At 45.7% G+C, this 22,949-nt stretch overlaps 1 protein-coding gene across 8 annotated transcripts in view; it reads left to right on the forward strand.

Annotated features, from left to right (window-relative positions):
* patj (PATJ crumbs cell polarity complex component) overlaps positions 1-22,949 on the forward strand; it is an 87,420-nt gene that overhangs the window by 56,119 nt on the left and 8,352 nt on the right. For all 8 annotated transcript variants that reach the window (XM_078108005.1, XM_040183929.2, XM_040183934.2 and 5 more), the window contains 14 exons: positions 5,349-5,545; positions 9,797-9,888; positions 16,037-16,121; positions 16,976-17,068; positions 17,523-17,624; positions 18,148-18,207; positions 18,967-19,051; positions 19,351-19,457; positions 19,645-19,728; positions 20,439-20,632; positions 21,164-21,311; positions 21,472-21,558; positions 21,779-21,944; positions 22,568-22,605. In XM_078108005.1, the coding sequence (XP_077964131.1) occupies positions 5,349-5,545; positions 9,797-9,888; positions 16,037-16,121; positions 16,976-17,068; positions 17,523-17,624; positions 18,148-18,207; positions 18,967-19,051; positions 19,351-19,457; positions 19,645-19,728; positions 20,439-20,632; positions 21,164-21,311; positions 21,472-21,558; positions 21,779-21,944; positions 22,568-22,605 (1,538 nt within the window). The remainder of the gene's footprint in view (positions 1-5,348; positions 5,546-9,796; positions 9,889-16,036; positions 16,122-16,975; positions 17,069-17,522; positions 17,625-18,147; positions 18,208-18,966; positions 19,052-19,350; positions 19,458-19,644; positions 19,729-20,438; positions 20,633-21,163; positions 21,312-21,471; positions 21,559-21,778; positions 21,945-22,567; positions 22,606-22,949) is intronic.

Consider the following 22,949-nt stretch of genomic DNA (forward strand, 5'->3'; position numbering starts at 1 on the left):
TAACCCTCAGTCGGTTTTTAGCCTCTGCTCTGAAAATGGCACTCCCAAGATTTTGGATTCTGCTCCTCCGAGGAAGATGAACTCCATCAGCCTTCAGCTACACAGGCGCTGACACATTCCTCATTGGTTTTAGTCTCTTTAGTGGGTTTGTTTGGATTGAGAAAATGAAAAATAATGTCAGCAATCTTTGCCTCGTCCAGAATGAAGTGCAAACATCAAACCCTATCGGGTAAAAATTCATCCACCTCCCTTCAACTGTTCTCCCTTCAGAGCCACACGTATATACACACACACACTTTTATCCGTATCAGTAAAACCATTAACAGCTCATTACGCTGTAAATGCATCCACACGTTGGCTTACTGTGCCGCTGAAACGATTACTCTTTCATTAAATGAAGCACACTGTGTGTGTGTGTGTGTGTGTGTGTGTGTGTGTGTGTGTGTGAAGGTTGATACACCTCAACTTGTTTACAGCAGAAAACCGGAGGCCTGTTCTTTTGTATGTTTTAGGACATCGATGAAACGCTGCATTGTGTTTTCTCTCGTTTCTTAGAATGTTATTTCTCTCCCTGCAGGATAAAGTGACAGATGAGGTGCTTGATTGAGGCTTGTTGCAGTTCACGTTAACGTTGTTTTTACACAAGTCAGACATTTCTAAGATGAACGATCTATGAATGAAAGTTCAACAGTGGATGATGTGCACGTGGCATCAAGGTGCTTACAACATCAGATCTGAGTGGAGCGACTGTAACCCTGTCTACACATTCGGGTGCGTTCTTCATGTCGAGTCGTAAATGCCAGTAATGTCTTATACACAGAATTCACTTGTGGGCGAACCCAGTATATTGTAAATATACAAAAGCAAGATGGTGAAATGATGTGAGGCCGTTTAAGAATACTGGGAACAGTAATGTTAGAAGGCATCCGCATTTAAATAAGTCAAACTCCATATCGGTTTACATTAATTATGCTAATGCGTTAGAGGGTTGTTTGAAAGGCCGTCACTGTGTGAACTTGGAGACATCCAGGCGAGTTTTAGAAACGTATGTAAACCGGTGCTTCTTGCTACTTTCATAAGACAAGAACACTCGGCTACCGATATATTGTAGAACAATTAGATGACAGAGCAGCCTCAAAATACTTGCATTTAACATCACCATAGCAACATATTGTCATGCAGGATTTGTTTTGAAGCTCGACTTTTTCTCTGAATGGCAGCGTGCGTGCGTGCGTGCGTGCGTGAGCCTGTGTCTCCATTAATCTCACTCGCTGGTTCTCCGCTGTGTCTCGCCCCGTCGCTCACTCTACATTTGTCATCATTATCTCTCTCTCTACCTCTCATCTCCTCCTCCTCCTCCCTGCCTCTTTTTCTCTCTCAGAAAAGAAATTACCGTGTGGATATGATCATGATTTACATTTATTTTGTGGTACGTGGATTAGAAGCTCATTAAAATGAATAAATATGTTTATTATTATTATTATTATAATGAATATACATATATATAAAATAAAGGAAAACTTTGAAAGTCCATCTCCTCTTAATGTGAAAAAATTGATGTTTATCTATACTGATATGGACCGTTTAATGTCACAAAAAGAATGCCACATCTTTTGTTTGAGCCTACAGAGGGTTTCATTTGATGGACAAAAAGAAATGTTGCAGGCTAGTCCATTTTGCCTTGAGAAATGGCCTCATGCTCCCTGTGATGATGACTAGCCGACACTAGTGGAAACCCAGTGAGATCATTGGCCTCCACATGCAAAACCAGTCGTGCTTTGGCGTTTGTCTCATTGTTGCCCCTCTAGTGCGTCTGTCGTTAATTCCATCAACACCAGTGCGGCTGAAACTGATCAACTCTGTTCACTGTTAATACTTGAAGTGCACCTCCTTCATATGTATTTATTACATTTACACTGCAGTGCTTTTTCTTGTAATACTTGTCATTTTTTGGGCTATTACGATACACACGTCACAACACAATATACAGCATATTACATTACAGGTCATTTGTGGACTGATTAGGAATAGCAGCTGCTTTTATTGAAACGCTATTCGTCTATCTGTAATTCCTCCGGTGGGCCGAGCTGGACCGTCACTGATGGCTCCTAACTGTAATGTGGCAGGAACTATAAAGGATGTTTTAAATCTGTGTAAACCAGGATGTATCAAACCACTATCGCTTAGACGAACATGCTAATGGTCAGCTTACTCAATGTTTTTGCACAGCCTGAGTACTTTTTCAGTGTGGTATTAGTACCGTAACTAAGGGGCAACATGTCGTGAAACATCTTGCCCATGAACTCAGGAATAAGACTAGAACACGTGGGATTCAACAAGCCAATCAGAACTCCATGAACTCAGAATACACACCGTCCCTCCATCTGAGTCCCCGAGTCCCACTCGAGAAATACCTTTTCAAAAGAGGCTCCATATTCCTTCTTTAATCCTGGCAGAGCTATTATTCATTTTAATGGAGCTTTTGGATGCAGGTTTTTTTGGACAGCGCATAAAGATGTTCAAGTTAAAAACCTAAAATACAACAATGAACCTGAACATGAACAGGATGCGTTAATATGAAAACTGCTGAACACTAAACCACATCCTGTCCCCAGCGTTCATCTGTCCTCTAACGTTTACTGTCCCAACAAAGATGGAGCCATTTAGATGTGAAGACAGACAATAGAAATCTACATTTTCAAAGTAAAAGCTGTGAATGAGGCTGCTGAGGAGTTTTGCTTTACAAAGAAGAAGCACTCCTGCCAAGATGATTTTCTTTATTCAGCCACTAAACCGCTTTGACCTTTAAATCCCAGATGTGAAGTGACAAAACACACAATGTCCTTATCCTCAGAGCAGCAGCTGTCCGGGAACAAAGTCACCTCAGCTGCAGCTTTTTTATTTTCAGGAAAAGGTCAAATCCATGTGATCGCTCAACAAAGTTTGACTTCAGTATTCATCTTTGCCGTGTTTTAGTGTATGTATTTTGTTATCCATCGGACATCAATGATGTTTTAAATCTCAGTTTATATATTTCACTCAGGTGTGTGTGGTTTATTTCACGGGCTGTTAAGCAGCATTTAGTTTGCCACCAAATCAAATGGGACACTTGTCTCCTCGTCTCCCGCTGAGGCTCTTATTCATCTCTTCCATTTGCTGCCTCCCCCTTCTCTGTCTTATGTCATTACTCCTGCCTTTTAACACTCCCCCCCACCCCTCCCCCCCCCCCCCATCTCTTTTCAGCCAATGCAAGAGCAAGATGTTTGTAGAATTACAGTTTTGATTTTGTGAGGATTAAATGTGCTTCCGCTTCCGCGCCAGTTTCTGATTCATTGAACAATGGTTGATATTAGGTGTTAATATTTATATTAGATGGATGTAGGAATTGTTGATCTGTCCTTGTGCAAGATACTTAATCCCAAATGGCTCAGGTTGCTGCGCCTACGTTGTGTGAATGTTAGTCACTGTGTGGTAGCTGCTGTCATCACTGTGAATGATGGCGTGAAGTGTTAAAGCGCTTTGAATGGTCAGAAGACTAGAAAAGATCCATTTACCTTATAGGACATCAGTTATATGACATTTCCAGACCTGTTTAAGTTTGAACAGTTTCTCCAAAGGTTTACACTTGAATTGTAGTCATGCTGTACATAAGTTGCTCTTTGGATAGGTTATTTGAAAAGATTAATAACAATTCATTATGAATTATTCATATGTATTTAACGTGGATATAAACACCAGGCTTGTGTGATGTAAAAAAATGAACCAAAGACTAATCACATCCAATTTTTTCCTATAACGTAAACTATTCACTTGGAAAAAAAAAAAAACTTTTAGGAGGAAATAAAAAAAACTTACAATGATCTGGTTGCATGAATATGCACACCTTAAACCAATACTGAAGCACCTTTTGATTTGATGACAGCACTCAGTGTTTTTGGGTTGGAGTCCATAAGCATGGCACATCTGGGCTCACTCCTCGTTGCCAAAGTGCTCCAAATGTGTCAGATTGCGAGGGTCATCTTCAGATCACCCCTCAGGTGTTCTGTTGGGTTCGGGTCTGGGCTCCACAACTTTACACTTCTTCTGCTGAAGCCGTGCTTTTGTTGACTTGGATGTGTGCTTTGGCTTGCTGTCGTGCTAAAAGGTGAAAGTTTTTATCTTTGGCTTTCTAACCGAAGTCTGACTGGTATTTGGAGCTGTTCATAATCCCCTCACCGTATGACGTCGCCCGACCCCCCCATGCTTCACTGTCGGTATGACGTCGCCCGACCCCCCCATGCTTCACTGTCGGTATGACGTCGCCCGACCCCCCCATGCTTCACTGTCGGTATGACGTCGCCCGACCCCCCCATGCTTCACTGTCGGTATGACGTCGCCCGACCCCCCCATGCTTCACTGTCGGTATGACGTCGCCCGACCCCCCCATGCTTCACTGTCGGTATGACGTCGCCCGACCCCCCCATGCTTCACTGTCGGTATGATGTCGCCCGACCCCCCCATGCTTCACTGTCGGTATGATGTCGCCCGACCCCCCCATGCTTCACTGTCGGTATGATGTCGCCCGACCCCCCCATGCTTCACTGTCGGTATGATGTCGCCCGACCCCCCCATGCTTCACTGTCTGTATGATGTCGCCCGACCCCCCCATGCTTCACTGTCGGTATGATGTCGCCCGACCCCCCCATGCTTCACTGTCGGTATGATGTCGCCCGACCCCCCCATGCTTCACTGTCGGTATGATGTCGCCCGACCCCCCCATGCTTCACTGTCGGTATGATGTCGCCCGACCCCCCCATGCTTCACTGTCTGTATGATGTCGCCCGACCCCCCCATGCTTCACTGTCGGTATGATGTCGCCCGACCCCCCCATGCTTCACTGCTAATGTCGCTGTCCTGCCATATCTTCTCCACTTGATGATGACTGTCTTCACTGTGGTCCTTGGAATATCTAATGTCTCAGACATTCTTTTGTAACCTTCTTTTGACTGATGCTTTTCAACGATGAGATCTCTCTGATGGCTTTTGCTGTAAGATGCAACAAAGAAAATGTCAGAAAGATCCTACTAGAACATCTGATCTTCATTAGAAATGACTCCACATCGTCATTTATAAGAGGGTGTGCACTTATGCCACATTATTATTTTAGTTTTAAAGTCATTGGACATACATTATTTGAATAATTGATTCAGTACATGTATGTATTTATATCTGCCTGCAGTTGCTTTACACATGTGAGGACGATCCCAGCGATGTCTACGCCGTCATCTTCTTACCTCAGAATCAGCAGGAAGTTCTGGCTTTTCTCCTGCTTTGTGTTCATCTGACTCCTTCCCCTCGTCCTCCTGCAGAGCGATGGTGTGAGCGTTATGGCGACCTCCAGGGAGAGCTGCTGTGCGTGGAGCTGGAGAAGGAGCGGCAGGGTTTGGGAGTCAGCCTGGCGGGAAACCGCGATCGCTCCCGCCTCAGCATCTTCGTGGTGGGACTCAATCCTGGAGGGCCGGCGGCTCGAGATGGACGGATCCAAGTCGGAGACGAGCTGCTGGAGGTGAGAACCATCAGTTCAGCAGATCCCCTGAAAGCGGACACAGGACGTCCTGTTCCCCACAGAATAAATGCGCTCACACAGTTCATTCTTTCATAAGAGGAATATGCCAACAACTATTGGAAGGATTGGGATGAACATTCATGTTCCCCTCGGGACGAATCCATTGAGCACCATTATCCAGTCAACATTTGAATGTGTCCAACACTTTGGTTCATGGCTGCAATGCTACCATGCTAACACGCCGTGGTGAGTATGTTAGCATCGTGTAGCATCATACATAGAAAGGACAGCCTCACCCACGATGCAGGTCCCTGTTTTGTTCTTAAGACTCGTCTTGAACATGAAACAGTCACGCGTTGGTCATGATGATAATGATGAACATGAATTCTGGCCGTATCGCAAAGTCACAGCGACACCATCTTGCTCTCGAATCATTCTCATGTTATTGCATCACGTACGTGTGTGGGGGGGGGTTCCAATTTATTTCTATAAATATTGAACAGAGATCCGCTATCGCTCACTTACTCGGCCTCCTCCTCAAAGAGAGCTGTCACAGGTGCCATGAAAAATTGCTGCTCAGCCGAGGGAAGCCCGGACAATTACACAATAAAACACACACTACACAGATGGTTGCATAGCTGAAAGGCGTCCGTGCAAACATTAATTTACCGTAATCCAAAGGTGTGCGTGTGCTGAATAGATGAGATATTGATGAACATGTGCAGTAGATCCTAACTCGCTGTAGGTGTACGGCCTCTGTAACCTCTCCATTCATCTCAATCATTTGTGTGTGTGTGTGTGTGTGTGTGTGTGTGTGTTTGTGTGCATTGACCTTGGATGTGTTTAAATGGAGAACGACTGTCTGCGTGGTCAGATAATCCATCCATCCATCCATCCATCCATCTTCAACCGCTTATCCGGGGTCGGGTCGCGGGGGCAACAGCTCCAGCAGGGGACCCCAAACTTCCCTTTCCCGGGCCACATCTACCAGCTCTGACTGGGGGATCCCAAAGCGTTCCCAGGCCAGTGCAGAGATATAATCTCTCCACCTAGTGCTGGGTCTTCCCCGGGGCCTCTTCCCAGCTGGCCGTGCCTGAAACACCTCCCTAGGGAGGCGCCCAGGGGGCATCCTCACCAGATGCCCAAACCACCTCAACTGGCTCCTTTCGACGCAAAGGAGCAGCGGCTCTACTCCGAGCTCCTCGCGAATGGCTGAGCTTCTCACCCTATCCCTAAGGGAGACGCCAGCCACTCTCCTGAGGAAACCCATTTCGGCCGCTTATACCCGTGACCTAGTTCTTTCGGTCATGACCCATCCTTCATGACCATAGGTGAGGGTAGGAACGAAGATTGACCGGTAGATCGAGAGCTTTGCCTTCCGGCTCAGCTCTCTTTTCGTCACAACGGTGCGGTAAAGCGAGTGCAATACCGCCCCCGCTGCTCCGATTCTCCGGCCAAACTCACACTCCATCTTCCCCTCACTCGTGAACAAGACCCCGAGGTACTTGAACTCCTTCACTTGGGGTAAGGACACATTCCCTACCTGGAGTAGGCAATCCATCGGTTTCCTGCTGAGAACCATGGCCTCAGATTTAGAGGTGCTAATCCTCATCCCGACCGCTTCACACTCGACTGCAAAACGCTCCAGTGAGAGTTGGAGGTCACAGACGGAAGATGCCATCAGGACCACATCATCTGCAAAAAGCAGCGATGAGATCCGCAGCCCCCCGAACTGTAGACCCTCCTCCCCCCGACTACGCCTCGATATCCTGTCCATGAAGACCACAAACAAGATTGGTGACAAGGCGCAGCCCTGGCGAAGGCCAACCCCCACCGGAAACGCCTTCGACTTACTGCCGAGCACCCGAACACAGCTCTCGCTTTGGGCGTACAAGGATTGGATGGCCCCAAGCAAGGACCCCCTCACCCCGTACTCCCGCAGCACCTCCCACAGTATCTCTCGGGGGACCCGGTCATACGCCTTCTCCAAGTCCACAAAACACATGTAGACTGGTTGAGCATACTCCCAAGCCCCCTCTATGATCCTGGAAAGAGTGAAGAGCTGGTCCGTTGTTCCACGACCAGGACGAAAACCGCATTGTTCCTCTTCAATCCTTGGTTCGACTATCGGCCGAACCCTCCTTTCCAGCACCTTAGAGTAGACTTTACCCGGGAGGCTGAGTAGTGTGAAACCCCTGTAATTGGCACACACTCTCTGGTCCCCCTTTTTGAAGAGGGGTACCACCACCCTGATCTGCCACTCTTTTGGCACTGTCCCAGACTTCCACGCAATGTTGAAGAGGCGTGTCATCCAAGACAACCCCCCAACACCCATTGCTTTTAGCATCTCTGGACGGATCTCATCAATCCCCGGGGCGGCTTCCCTGACCACCGGTGTCCACCACGGAGTTCGAGGGTTACCGCCCCTTGATGCACCTAAGACCTTGAGGCCACAACTCACCGCCGCGGCTTCAGCAATGCTTTTGAACATAGACCACTCTGGTTCAATGTCCCCTACCTCCACAGGAATGTGAGAGAAGCTCCGCCGAAGGTGTGAGTTGAAAATCTTTTGGACCGGGGCCTCCTCCAGACGTTCCCAGTTCACCCTCACTACACGCTTGGGTTTACCGGGTTTTTCCCGAGTCTTCCCCCATCCTCTGACCCAGCTCACAACCAGATGGTGATCAGTTGACAGCTCTGCCCCTCTCTTTACCCGAGTGTCCAGAACATGCGGCCTCAGATCAGACGATACGATTACAAAATCGATCATTGATCTTTGGCCTAGGGTGCTCTGGTACCACGTACACTTATGAACATCCTTATGTTCGAACATGGTGTTTGTTATGGACAATCCGTGACTAGCACAGAAGTCCAGTAACAAACACCCGCTCGGGTTCAGATCAGGGAGGCCATTCCTCCCAATCATGCCTCTCCAGTTATCTCCATCGTCGCCCACGTGCGCATTGAAGTCTCCCAGTAGGACTATGGAGTCCCCTACAGGAGCCCCATGCAGAACTCCATTCAGGGTCTCCAAAAAGGCTGAATACTCTGAGCTGCTGTTTGGTGCATATGCACAGACAACAGTCAGAGTTTTCCTCCCCACCACCCGAAGGCGTAGGGAGGCGACCCTTTTGTCCACTGGGGTAAACTCCAATGTAGCAGCACTCAGCCGGGGACTTATGAGTATCCCCACACCCGCCTGGCGCCTCACACCATGGGCCACTCCGGAGTAGAATAGAGTCCACCCCCTATCCAGGAGTTTGGTTCCAGAGCCGAGGCTGTGCGTAGAGGTAAGCCCCACCAGTTCCAACTGATAACGCTCCACCTCCCGCACAAGCTCCGGCTCCTTCCCCCCCAGAGAGGTTACGTTCCACGTCCCCAGAGCCAGCATCTGCCGCCCAGGTCTGTTCCGTCTAGACCCCCCACTGTCACTGCCACCCTTGTAGCAGCGCACCCGACCCCATCGGTTTCCTCCACAGGTGGTGAGCCCATGGGGAGTAGAGTGTTGGGCTGCCGCGTCACTCCTTCGGGCTGTGCCCGGCCGGGCTCCGCGGTAAACCCGGCCACCAGACGCTCGCTGTCGGGCCCTCCATCTGGGCCTGGCTCCAAATGGGGGCCCCGGGCTTCCTCCGGGCCGGGTAACTCCTTCCCTCTTCCATTTTTTTCATGGGGGTCTTGAACCATTCTTAGTCTGGCCCCTCGCCTGAGACCACTTTGCCAAGGGTAACCCTACCAGGAGCACAAGGCTCCCGACAACACAGCCCTCAGGTTCATAGGGACACACAAACCTCTCCACCACGATAAGGTGACGGTTCCCAGAGAGGGGTCAGATAATGTAATAATTAATATTATTATTATTATATTATTATAATTATTACATTATTATATTATTATTATTATAATAAGAAATAATTATAACATTAATTATAACATTAATTATTACAGATAATGTAATAATTAATGTTATAATTAATAATATAATTATTTCTTATTATAATAATTGATACATATTAGTAACATATTTCACGTATTTGTATTGTTATCACTTATAAAAACCGTACAGTAATATTTTTTGAATGTGTGTGTTGACTTTTCCAAACCCCGTTGAATAAACATACATAACCCTCTTCACCCTCAGAGATCATAATGGGATCACATTTCTTCCTGTTTTTGATTGCTTGTGATGTGATGAACCAGAATTTATCTTTATTTTCACAGAAATAATGTAAGATATCTCTGTTTTCATGCCAGATTAACAACCAGATTCTTTATGGGCGGAGTCACCAGAACGCCTCGGCCATCATTAAGAGCGCCGTCCCCAAGGTGAAACTCATCCTGCTCAGGTAGGCCTTTTATTTCTTCATAAACATTGTTTTTAACAAAACTAATAATTGTTTCCATACATACAAACTGCTACCTGGTCAATCCATAATACATAGTAACACATTTTGAACTGTCATATAGAACAATGTAAAAAGAAAAAGTCTCTTAAATAAACTGTTTAAGCTGTTAATAAAGTTTATTATGTTTTGAAATGGGAGTTAAATTTAGCGTGATAATGTCTCCCTATAAGGCAGCTGTTGTTGTTTTGCCCACGAACGTGAAGTCTTCACTGTTCTAGGTATCTGTAAGCTACTTGCTAACTTTGATCATTATTAAAGCCTGTCTGTGGGCCGAGCCGCTGCCGTAGCGGCAGCTATAAGCCAACCAAACGTGCATCAGAATCTGAGGGACAAAGCAGCCACCAAGGCTCATGTGGCACTCGGAACCACTTTGCCTCGGAGACCATCAGACGTAATAAAGCAGCTGTAGATATACAGACACTAATCAGACGGGTAAAGGTGCGGTTGAGGGATGTTGCTTCTTTAGGAACCCAGGGAGTTCAGAGTCACTGAGTGTTTTCGGAGCGGTGTGGAGGGAGTGATGTGTTCAGGGAGACGAGACGGACGTGAAGTGTTTTTCAACTCTCTTGTCTTGAAAATGCCGGCGGATCCGCCGCCATCACAATGAATCCACGCGCAGGCCGAGCCAACCGGGCAAATTCTTCATATTACGTGGTCGGGCATTTCCTTTCCTTGGACGTTTATATGGTTCACTGATTCGTGCAGAGAGCTGCAGGAGAATCTTCATTCCCTCTGTGACTTCGCTGCCATTTATCTGTGTGATTCTCTGGATTTGATCAAAGGAAACTGTATTGATCCCCGTGCTTAAAGTGGGTCACGGCAGCAGCAGAGACGAGAGTGTAAGACCAGAATAGAACAAATCAGAGTGCCGGAAACAGGTAAAATCACTGCTCCCTGAAGAAGCTTGCCAAGTATCCTGATGCAGCAGCAGCTGTACGCCTCCTGGAGGAAAGGAGCTTCTTCTCTTGCATATGCATATGAAGAATCTGGTGATCTGACTGAGACATCTCAGCCCAGTTTCATGACGGGGTCCCGGAGTATTCACAGAACCTCTGGCTTGCCTGCACAGGGATGCAAATTCCTTTTCGACAAAGGGAACAACAAAAGCACAACAAAAAGATGCGGAATGTTCCATATCCACGTCCACGAAGCCAATCGATTTCACTTTGTGACTATTTCACAAAGTGGCACGAGACTGTGTTGAATGTTTGAATGAAATCCCGATACGTCTCAACCGAATTATTATGTATATTAAGCATATCAGGAGATTGTCACACCTGGTGCAGAGTGGTTGAAACAGAGCAGCAGCAGCAGCAGCAGATGAATGAGTAGAAATACAATTGTACTGACCAATGTGGAGCCTAATGAGAATTAACTTTGGACACAATGCGATCGTGTAACAGCTGGACGTGTCAGCAAGCAGCGGTGAAACAATAATTCTTCAGTGTCCGTGTAGTTTTCTCTCACCTGGTAGACACAAGCTATAATCTACGGTTGTAAAGGAGAAGATGTTCCCGAAGGGCTGATCAGTGGCTGGGAAGATTTCCCGTTAGCTGCAGTCTGGTCTGACTCATAAGAGAACAGACCACGGCCCCCCGGGAGCTTCAAAGTCCCATTTGAAACGGCAGGGGACAGTCCTTCATGTCTGAGACGGCAGAGAGGAGCTGAGGATGGGGATTAAGCCCTTCCTCCTCCTCCTCCTCGGCAGAACCGCTCATTGCCGCTGCCGGGATTGATTCGCGGTGTTTGAAGCGACCAGGCGTGGAGTATTTCACAGAGGTCTCATGAGGACTCCTTTTAGCCTTCATGTCAGACAGGATTTAAAGTGCAGGTCGGCCTGGACTCTGCAGCCGGGAGGATAATCACACTCAAGTTCATCGCTCTCCATCGCTGCTTCTTTCTGTGGAAAAGATGCTGTTGGTGGAGAATTTCAGTCGAGGATCATTTGGCTGCTCAGAAACTCATAGAAATCAATGTGACTTTTTATCTCCAGTGAATATCCAAAATAAATAACCATAAATAACGATAAAAAAAGATACTGCTGAAAATGAAAGGAGCAAGTTTTCTTTAGTAGTATAAGTGAAAGCTGTCTGCACACAGCAGCTGCTAATTGCTCTAATGAGATGGGTGGGCTGCTGTAGGAATTCATCAGACAATATAGCAATATGCAACGATACCAAAGGTAAAACTATTGAACGTAACAAACTCCTTTAGCACAATGATTCAGTGGGGAAACGTGGGCCGTCGCCCCTCGGACACTCTGGTCATTTGCTGTTCGGACTCCACTCTGCCTGCGCAAAATGTGAATAAATGTATTATTCAGTCGCCTGTTAATGGACATGTGATAAGAATTGTGAGAACATGATGTACTGTGCAAAGTATATATTTCCTCTCGTGCCACCTTTAGGACAAACTCACATTTTTTCACTTAAGAAAGGATAAATCTCCAGGATATTATCTGCCTGTAATGAACCGCAGCCTCCGTGAACTGAATATTTAAATCCCGCATCCTCAGACTGACACATGGAGATGGATGAGTGTCAAGTCAGGGCCCCGTCACTCTGGCTGATGCGTCTGTTTGCTGCGCTCAGGCTCATGAGACGCCGGCATGTCAACACAAGACATAAATCCCTGCCTCGAAAAGTCACCGCCGCGTCTGATACCGAGCGGCTCGCTGGATGTCGAATCTGCGCTCATTTTCACATGTTGACGTTGAACCTCCAAATGGATTTTGAGGCTCAGCAGCTCCAGTGTTATTTAGTCGTGGTCATGTGATGTCGGAGTCGGCTCGTGTTTCGTTTGGCAGATGTGCGAGGGGCTTCGGTGGCGCGTGTCACTTGATGGGAAAACGTCCCCCGGGACACAAGCCCACGGTGTCCACACCTTACTGAACACATTCGATCAGAAAACACCACTCGTACACGCTTCTTTCTAAATGCCGCCGTTAACGCTTCAACGGGCGGAACGCGTCCGCTCTGACACCTGCATTGTACATATTTATAGGTGTCTTCTTCAGCAGACAGCTTTTTGTGTTGGCTCCCAGAATTTACCACACCGCTTTGACCATGATGTGTTATTTCTCGCTCTGATTGAATGCGGTCGGCGTGCGGGGAGCAGGAGGACGCCGGCGCTCTAACGCGTTCAGCCAGGTGACAAAATCTCGTTTAAATGACGTGTCCACGGGCCGCCGCTGAAGCATTTGTCTTTGGGTAAAGGTCGCCACTGCAATGAGCACCGGGGTGTCGACGTGGGCAGGAGTGCATCGCCATGGAAACAGAAGCGGTCACCCTGCCGGCGCGGCCCACGTTTGACTTACTGTGTCACAACAGCGATGAAGTAGTCTGGTTTCAAAAGCAGCCAAACGATCCCTTCAGTGGAGAAAACTAAAGTGAGTGAGTTTGTGTTTTTAAAAGGGATAACATCATAGGCGGGCGGTGTGACAGCACATGCTCACGGGCTGCTGTGACAGGGTCTGTTTCTGGTTCCTATTGTGTGTCAAAGAAAGACAATAGACAGCTGTGTCTGCTGTTGTGTTTGATTGAATGAAGACAAGAACACAATTGGGTGCTTTCTTCTCAGGTGGTCAGGTGAGCCCATGTTGTGTCCCATAGAGCCGCTCTTGGGGGGGGGGGGGGGGGGGGGGGGTACTGTAGGACAGGTCAATCGTCTGGGTGTTGCAGCATCCAGGCCTCTCAGCAGAACATTTGAAGGGTGAATGTTGAAACTAATGAACCCGTTCAGGTGGATTATTGGCTGACGGTGTCCGTCTCGCATGGCTGAAGCAGGAAGTAACGGACTGACTCGTACATTCCAGCGCATGACTGCTTTCCTTTCAACGAGGACTCGTTGATGGTTTACGGCGAAGGAATTACTGGGCGAGGACAGTAAACGGGGAGGAAGGCTGGAGCCACTGAGGAAACAGGACAGATGGGACAGAGAGAGAAGACAAAGACCGGAGACCAGGAATAGATTTGTCTTAATTTACCGGCTATCCAGTAAATTAAATTCAAGGGTCATTGGCTGATTTTAGTTTGTGAGCGTATATTATCTCAATTGCTTGGTGGCTTGCTGCAGTATAGGCTATAAGCCCCGCCCCCTACATATTAAAGGATGGGACAAAAAACACACAGTACTTGTCTAATGCAGTTTCCCCAAAGATTTAAGGTAGTTCATGTGGCTGATCGGCTACAAATTACATCTGACATATTTTTAGGATAAAAAATATAAAAGACTGAAGAAATAAATCTGGGGGAAAAAATGGTGAAAAATCATTTTAAAAAGCGATTTTTTAAAAAGCGTCAATGCGCAAGCGAGTTAAGCGTGCAAACACACGTCTCTGTACGTGATGTAAAATCAAATGAACGTCTTCTGAGAATCACCAAACCTTCACAACATGAAAATGCAGTATCATTTGGGCTTCCGAAGGATTTTATAGCATTTTCTGATTTGCCACAACTAAGGTTAGGCTTATGTCCATTATTAAAAAACTAAAGAGTTTGGACCATCTTTCCGCAAAGGATGTCAGCCTTTATGTTGGCGTCAACTGTAAATATATTGTTTTTAAGATATTTAAGTGAAGGCTGATGCTGATGCTGTTTTTTGTCTTGGTGATCCCTTTGTAGAGCAGCTACATTCCAAGAGATTGGTGCAGGGACTTAGAGTTAATTCTTCTTTTTTCTTCATAAAGTCTTATAAAACATAGAAGTCCCAGCTTGTCTGCAGGGCAGGACATTCAGTCAGTGAACAAGCTACGGCTCCTTTCGCCTGCTTCTGACACTGAACTCTCATTATGTTTCTTCCTCATCAATTCATTCCTCTAACGTCTGTTCAGAAACAGTTGTAACGTAAGTAGGAGACGAGGAAATCTCCATCTCATCATTGAGCATCTTGTGGCTGCACAGTAGATGATGATAATAATCACGGGGCCTTTGGATGGTGAACAGTTGAAAATGATTTTGTCTGATTTTGTCTCCATTCAAAATTGTCAGTGCTGGTTTGAAGATGAGTAAAAGGAAGTAAAGTGTGTGTGTAGTCGGCATGATTGGACTAAAAGACTGGAGGAGTCAGAGCTGAACTGTTTGTGACGTTTCCTTTACTATCCAGTGAATGAGACTTCATCCAGGTCTCTGATGTTCCTCCTGGAGCTCCCCAGATGGCTTCGCTTAGCGCCGGAGCTTTGAATCAAATAATCCTGGCATGAAAAGGCTCCACTCGGAGGGTTTGAAGTGTCCCGTGTGGTGGGACAGCGCCATATGTCATCATGTAGCAGATGTCCTCAGAGACAGACGCCGGGTGTCCCCTCCCCCCCACACTCATCACCTCCTGCTTCGTGTTTGTCTGCACGCTCCAGCGAGGGGTTGTTGGTTTTCCGCTGCATTACCCTGCAATGCTTCTTGTTCCTGGTGATGAGATGCCTGATTTGATCAAACACCCCTTTTCCCTCGGTAGTGTGACCGTTTACAGCGACGTTCCCATCACGAGCGTCGTCAGCCGTGTGAGTCAGCGTCCGTCATCAGGCTTCTTGTACTCTGAAGTTGCTCAGCAGGATGCAGACAAGAAGGTCGGAGACCCCTCCATCATCGAACTAAGGATTCCACCAAGAAGTGGACCCATTCATTGTGACGGCCATCTTGGATTTCGGCCTGCCTACGTTGTTGTTGTTTTTTGCCATATTTGGAATGCGTGTGAGTGACGCAGAGACGCCGAATACGGCTCTGTTAGCGGCAGCAACCTGTCAATCACACTAGCCCCCGGGCGTCAAAGTGACAGGGTCGCAAGCGGGTCTCCGCGTGGCGTTTCGTGGTTCTGCACCAGCGGGTTGTATCTGAGCGTGCGTCCGCACCGCGGTGCCGCCGCAGCGCTGGGAACCGACCCGCTCTCACAGGAGATAATGAAGCACCGCGCAGACATGTGCTTATGCTTGAGAGGTGGAGGGGGGAGAGGGAGAGTCTCGGGGGGGGGGGGAGCTCCGTGTTAATAATTAACTCCCATCACTTCCTCGCTGATGATAAGGATGGTATTTCTTGCTTCTCTTTTGGCGTCTTGTCTTGCCCAAACCGCACTGATGTCTCTCTCTTTCTCTCTGTAGAAATGAGGATGCCATCAACCAGATGGCCGTCCCCCCCTTTGCATCTCCCCCTCCTCCCCCCGTCCTCGGCCCCGTTAGCCCCGAGGTAACGTCGCACTCTTCAAAGCTCAACGCACACACGCTGCTGACAACCTACGTAAACATGTGACGGACGCCCAATTGCAGACAGACCGACCAGACTGACCATGTGGGTGCTGATGATACATGACATCACCAAAACGGTCCAATCAGTGAGACGCTTGTCAGTCTGCACGCCAGGGAGATCAGAACCTAAAGACAACACTGATCTGAGCTCCAGGTGTGAAAGATAGAGGAATAACATGCTTAATTCTCACAGCATAACATTGTATGATTTTTTATTTTATTATTTGACGTACAATAACAGACCTACTCTACTTTGACATGTTTAGACATATAATACCATTACTTTTGGCCTCACTTACTCACTTACTATATTTTGACATTTATCATTTCTCAATATTATGAGTTAATATTTTTAACATATGTTGTCTGTAGGTGGCACAGGTACAGAGCTGGAGTGTGACGGCCGTTAGCCTAGCTTAGCATAAAGACTTGAAGCAGAGGGAAACAGCTAGCCTGGCTGTAAAGTTCATGTGTTAACATATGGCATCTCCATTGTTTCATCCCGACACAAACGGGAACGTATGAAACACATTTTCTGGTTTCCAGTCACTCTTTTGTTTCTTCTTTTAATGCAGCTTGATACTGTTGGTGTGAAAGTTATTTAGTGGCCTTACACCAAACTCTCAGGAGAGGTTAAGATATCAAACGTGACATTTAATGTCAGTGTCCTTTTCACTCTAACACACTAATCTCTGAGAGTCAGGGATTAGAGGCAGACACATTAACAGGGGTGTAGAGATCAGAGAGGCAACTGCACACTGACTTTCATGAAATCCTCTTCTTCTTCTACGTCAGGTCGTCTGCGAGGCTCCTCCATGCGCCTCCGTCCCCACAGACGGGCCCCGCCCCCCCGACAGCCTGACCCTCCACCCGTCATCTGACCCACTGGTCAGTCGAAATCACTTCCTGAACTCAGTTGATGTGTTATCAACCTCTCCTTGTGAGGATATCCCGCGTGAATATTTGGATGGATCCTTGATTCTATAGATCTTTCTCACCCGCACTAGAACTAAAGTCAGTGATATTCAATATAATCTGACAAGGAGATTTGATGAAAAGACAAAACAAGAGCAGACTTTGTCTTGTTTTCAACTCAAACTATGATAAGGATAAAAATGGCCAAAGTTGGTCCAAAAATATTGCTAGATTTTGTTTGAACACTAAGACTTCTTTTAAAAAAAAGCTTCCATCACTGTTGCTTGTGCATGAACTACTGAATGAATTTCTAGTGTACTGTTGGTTAACAATAACAATAAGATCTGTTGCTGGCTGGAACAAACCACAAGTTTCTGCCCACATTTTATGGGGGTATGTGCAAACTGACCCGTGGTCTTTTTAACAGGACGATAAGAGCCAGGAAGCCCAACAGAATAACAAGAACAGGAACAGAAGCAGCAGCAACAACAGCGTCCCCAAGAGTCTGACCGAGAACAGCTGCACGAAGGTAACCTCATTCACTGTCCCCCTCCAGGGAGGACGGACGAGAGATTTTACGCCGGCAAAAATAGAAATACCACAATTTAAAAATCAATTTAAAAAAAAAGTAAACAAATAATATCAGGAAAACCTACTTGCATACTCGTACTATGCAGCAAAAGTGTATATTATATATATTAGACAATTGTTATTTATTTTATTGAATGCATAAAAAAATATATATATGTACATACATATATGTAAAACAATATATGTATATATATATATGCCATTTGCAAAGTAACAGAATATTTTGAAATACATTTTGTGCAGTAATGAAACGTAACCTGTGTAGTTCTGTGTAGTGGAGACGACGTCTAAAGTAGCAGAAAATGGAAATACTCAAGAACAAGTAACTCCAAATTCTGCTCAATCACACCTAATTACTGTCTGTCTGTCTGTGTGTCTGTGTGTGCGTGCGCGCGTGCGTGCGTGTGTGTGTGTGTGTTTCTGTGTGTGCGTGTGTGTGTGTTTCTGTGTGTGTGTTGCAGAGGCTGAAAGAGACTCCAGAAAATGAGTTTCAGGCTCCAAAGGCATTTCTGGAGCAGCAGGTATCCACACCATGACCTCAATATACGTTAGAAGACCACATATACAGTATGAGTTAGTCTGACTGCACATTTAAATACAGATGTGTACTGTGTATTCAGATAAAAGTATATATATATTGACAGCCCTAGTGTGTGTATGTGTATATGTATATATATATATATATATATATATATATATATATATATATATATATACGCATTAATCTATGCGATTAATGTGGCCTAGATTTTCAAAATATGTTTGTTTACTTATTGTTAGTGAGTAAGTTGGCCGCGTAAACAAAACGGCCGTTTGCTGAGAGAGCTTTTTGCATTGGAAGTAAAACAAACAGTGGTGCGACATACAGCGGAGAACTGAGCAGAGGAATTACTCCACGTGTCCAACAGAAGGGGGGCGAGTGGCAAACGGACCACTTAAAGCACCGCTATGCTAAGCGAGCTGAAGTGATTACTCACTATTTTTAAGATTTAGTCTCCATTCATTATAAACAACATTGTAACTACAACAATATTCATTAATCGCCATTAATCAAGATTAAAGAGTTTCAAAATGTGCGATTAATTAGTTAAATTTTTTGAATCTATTGACAGCTCTATAACATATACATAGACACAGTGCTTTCCCTACCATTGAGCAAGACATGTGCGCTGGTCCGTTCGCCCCTGCAAAGTTGTGAACTAGGGAGAACACTGAATGAATGAGATTCACTGGTCTGGTTTATACATTTTGTGTGGGTGTGTGTTCTCGCGTGTGTGTAGTCGTGCAGGGCTTCTATCAGTTCCAGTAAAAAGACTGCAGCGTCTCCTCCACTGATAAGCCCAGATCTCCAAGCTGACAATAGAGGTACACACACACTTCAAAGTCTGTTCAATTGACATTCAACAACACATCTTCTCCTCTTTTAAAATTGTACGTTTAAGATAATTGCTTGTATTTAATTAAGCTCATCTAATGTGTCGTATGCAACCTTTGCAATCGCAGGCGTCTTTGTCGCTTTTGACATCTGATATCTATCTTTATGTACGCGGAAGTATACAACACGCACTGGTCCCTCTGCAAAGAGTGGCAGAGGAATATGGTGGAAATATTGTACATTTTTTAGGAGAGAGGGAATAAACCAATTGTCCTTTCATCCTCCTCAGACCCATCATGCTGTGTGGTGGTCCCTGGTCAGGAGATGCTGCTGGAGATCTGTAAAGGTCGATCAGGACTCGGACTCAGCATAGTGGGAGGAAGAGACACGCAGCTGGTAACAGACATTTTTCTCCCCATCTTCTTCATTCTTATTATTAATAACTGAGAATAGACCACACATCGTCGCTGTGTTTGTGTCCGGTTTAAGATGCTCAAAGGTCTGATGTCATGTTCTATTATTTTTATTATTTATATTTCTTTTATATGAAATCCGTCATTGTCTCTCTTTGCTTCTCCACCAGGACGCCATAGTGATCCATGAGGTCTACGAGGAAGGAGCAGCAGCCAGAGACGGACGACTGTGGGCAGGAGACCAGATACTTGAGGTACTACTCAGTCAGTACTGCAGTACCGGTCATACAAGCAATATCCCCGATTGGGTGTTTTGATTGTTTGAATGTTGTTTTGTTCTCATGTCCTATTTTATTCATTTTAGTACTTTAACTAGTAGTGTTACTGATACTAAAACTTCAGCGTTTATTCCGGATACTGCAGCAAAACTACTGGATTCATTCATTCTCTGCTACAGACAAATAAATGCACTTTTAACTGTCACACTCTGTAGTAAATACTTTTTGTAATAATTGTAGAATCCCTGTTGTGTCCATCCATCCATCCGTCGTCAAACCGCTTATCCTGCACACAGGGGGGCTGGAGTCTGTCCCAGCCCACTTCTGTTATCTGTCATGGTAGTAATTCCTGGTGCAACTATAATAAAACTATTAGGCTGAAAATATCAAACTGAGTTTGACTTTCTGTGTAATTATAAATGAAAGACTTGATTCACTACTTTGTTATTTAAGGTTAAACAACATTGTTGTTTAAAAAAAACAACACTGTCTCCCAAGTCCACTGTTGTGGACCTACAAAAGTGAATTAAAAGTTAGTGTTTGACAGTTGGGAGAAGATCACAGCAGGCCAGATGTGAGGAAATAACATCTGTGTTCTAAGGATCCCCCCTTTCTGAAACCCTGGCAATACTCACCGGGTGTAAGAAGCACGTGATATGAGATTTTTATTCTTCGCGTGTGTCCAGGTGAACGGGGTGGACCTGCGCGGGGCGTCCCACGAGGAGGCCATCGCCGCCCTGCGCCACACGCCGGGGAAGGTTCGTCTGACGGTGCTGAGGGACGAGGCTCAGTACAGAGACGAGGAGAACCTGGACCTCGTTAAGGTGGAGCTGCAGAAGCGCAGCGGCAGAGGGCTGGGACTCAGCATCGTCGGGAAGAGGTACACACACACACACACACACACACACACACACCGATACACAACACTTTGTGTTTGTTGCTGCTGCTGTTTCAAAACATGCAAAAAACACCGGTATACTTCTATTCCTCTGAGATACCATCTCAGAGAGAAACCTTGTTACTTTTCACTTTACTTGTCTAAAATATAATCAACTAATGGATAATGATGTATTGGTGTTAATTGGACCATTGAACAACCCGGATCTAAGCCAAGGAATTCCCCTTCCGCTGATCACTCACTATCGGAAAGACGAAACATAACTATTCATAGACGTGATTATAAACTAATCAAAACATAGTTCTCAATATTGTATCAAATTTCTGATAATTGTGGCCAATCGCTTTAAGTAAAAATGATGAATGCAGTACTTTTATTTGTAACCGATTGTGTGACAGCAGTAGAATTGCTGTTATACTACTAAATAATCTGTGTATTTCTGCCACCACTGTGTTTGTCTTTGTGTGTGTGTGTGTGTGTGTGTGTGTGTGTGTGTGTGTGTGTGTGTGTCAGGAGTGGTAGCGGTGTGTTTATCTCCGAGGTGGTCAGAGGGGGCGCCGCTGAGCTGGACGGTCGTCTGATGCAGGGCGATCAGATCCTGTCAATCAACGGAGACGACATGAAACACGCCTCCCAGGAAACTGTCGCCGCCATTCTGAAGGTTAACATTCACTTTTTTAGTTTTCTTGTTAATATTTCCTTTTGGTGTTTTGGCCATTATCTGATTTTAGGGGGGCTTGATGTAATTAGAACCCTGGCTTTGACCTGCTGTGTGTTTTTGCATGAATATCATATGATGTTTTTACGTGTTTGTCCCTCAGTGTGCTCGAGGTCCGGTCCTGTTGGAACTCGGGCGCCTCAAAGCTGCATCCTGGATCTCCTCCAGACGCAACTCCCAAGGAAGCCAGGTGCGTAGTGTTGTTCCATCTTTGTGAGAACCCGTTTTAGTTTGAGGTTTCAGCATATTTCAAATATTCCCCCTCAAAGTTCAAATTTACCTTGTTATTATGTGACACAGTGTATGAAAATCCAAAAACAAGGCATTAAAAACGGGCTGCTGATTTGTTAACAGCCAATAAAAGGGAAACGAGCCACCATGTTTGCGTAGAAACTCACCTTTTGTTCCAGATGAGTGGGAGCAGCTCAGGCGTAGCGGTCCCGCCCCCAACCAACACCTCAACATCATGTGACCTCGTGACTCCTGAACCCACGCAGTCAACCTTCACCGGGCCACCGTCCCCCAACAACAGCACAAAGTCCACCCGTGACACCACTTCCTGCTCTAACAGCACAGGTAGCATGAAATAACTTCCTGCTGGTTAGAGATCATAAATAACTGTGATTGAGGAAATAGGCTGGATTTTCTGTGGGGAGGTTTTTCTTAAAATAGTATGTATTGAAACCAAGATCTGAAGAGTTTACATTAAATTACAATAAGTGCATTTCAATCATGATGATACAAAGATTAAGAACAAGAAACAAGAGTGCAATTTCATAAAATAAGCCAAAATACAACTTGCTATAGATAAGAGCCATTTTAAGTACAATTTAAGTGCTTCCATTTGTGAGTCTTTTAGTCGAGGTAGAGTCTGAAGAGGTGTGTCTTTAGTTTGTGGCGTAAGTATCATTATTTGATTAATTAATGGATTTAATTTTAAATTACTTTAAAGGGGGTTCTGCATTGTCCAGGGGGGAGATATAACTTCACCAAAGCGCCATTTATTTAAACCCACAATAGAAAAAAATATAGTTGCTTTGAAATGATTAAGAATGGTGTTACCAATTCCTTGAAAGTGGCAATGAAAATCTTGTGGCACACTATAATGACGTGATGTATTATGTTACATTGAATAAAGCTTTTGTTCCATTTTGGACCTGTTAAATGTTGCTCACTGTTTTTCTCCTTTCTTTGCGTAGGGCCAGAGGCTGGCCTCCGCACTGTGGAGATCACAAGGGTAAGTTAGAAGGTAGTACACAAGTAGTACACATGGCGCTCACACACAACAGAATAATGTAATAAAAGCGCACAGTCAGAGGAAGGCGTTGGCATTGGGGCCTAGAAGGAGCTTTGTGTGTTTGAACGATTTTCATGACCTGTAGCGATTGCAGAAGCCTGAGAGACGGACTCATGATCTTTTCTGACAGGGTTCCGTAAAGTCTTCTTCTCTGGTAGTTAGCGATTGGTACCAACACATCACGGAAGACGTTGTGCAGTTGGCGCCAATGGCGCAAATGTTGTTAGATGCGGTGTTTGCGCTCTGCAGACGGACGCATGCCAAAATGATTCTCTCCTCTCAGG

This window comes from Gasterosteus aculeatus, chromosome 8 (genome assembly GCF_964276395.1).
Source record: "Gasterosteus aculeatus chromosome 8, fGasAcu3.hap1.1, whole genome shotgun sequence".
Lineage (NCBI taxonomy): Eukaryota > Metazoa > Chordata > Actinopteri > Perciformes > Gasterosteidae > Gasterosteus > Gasterosteus aculeatus.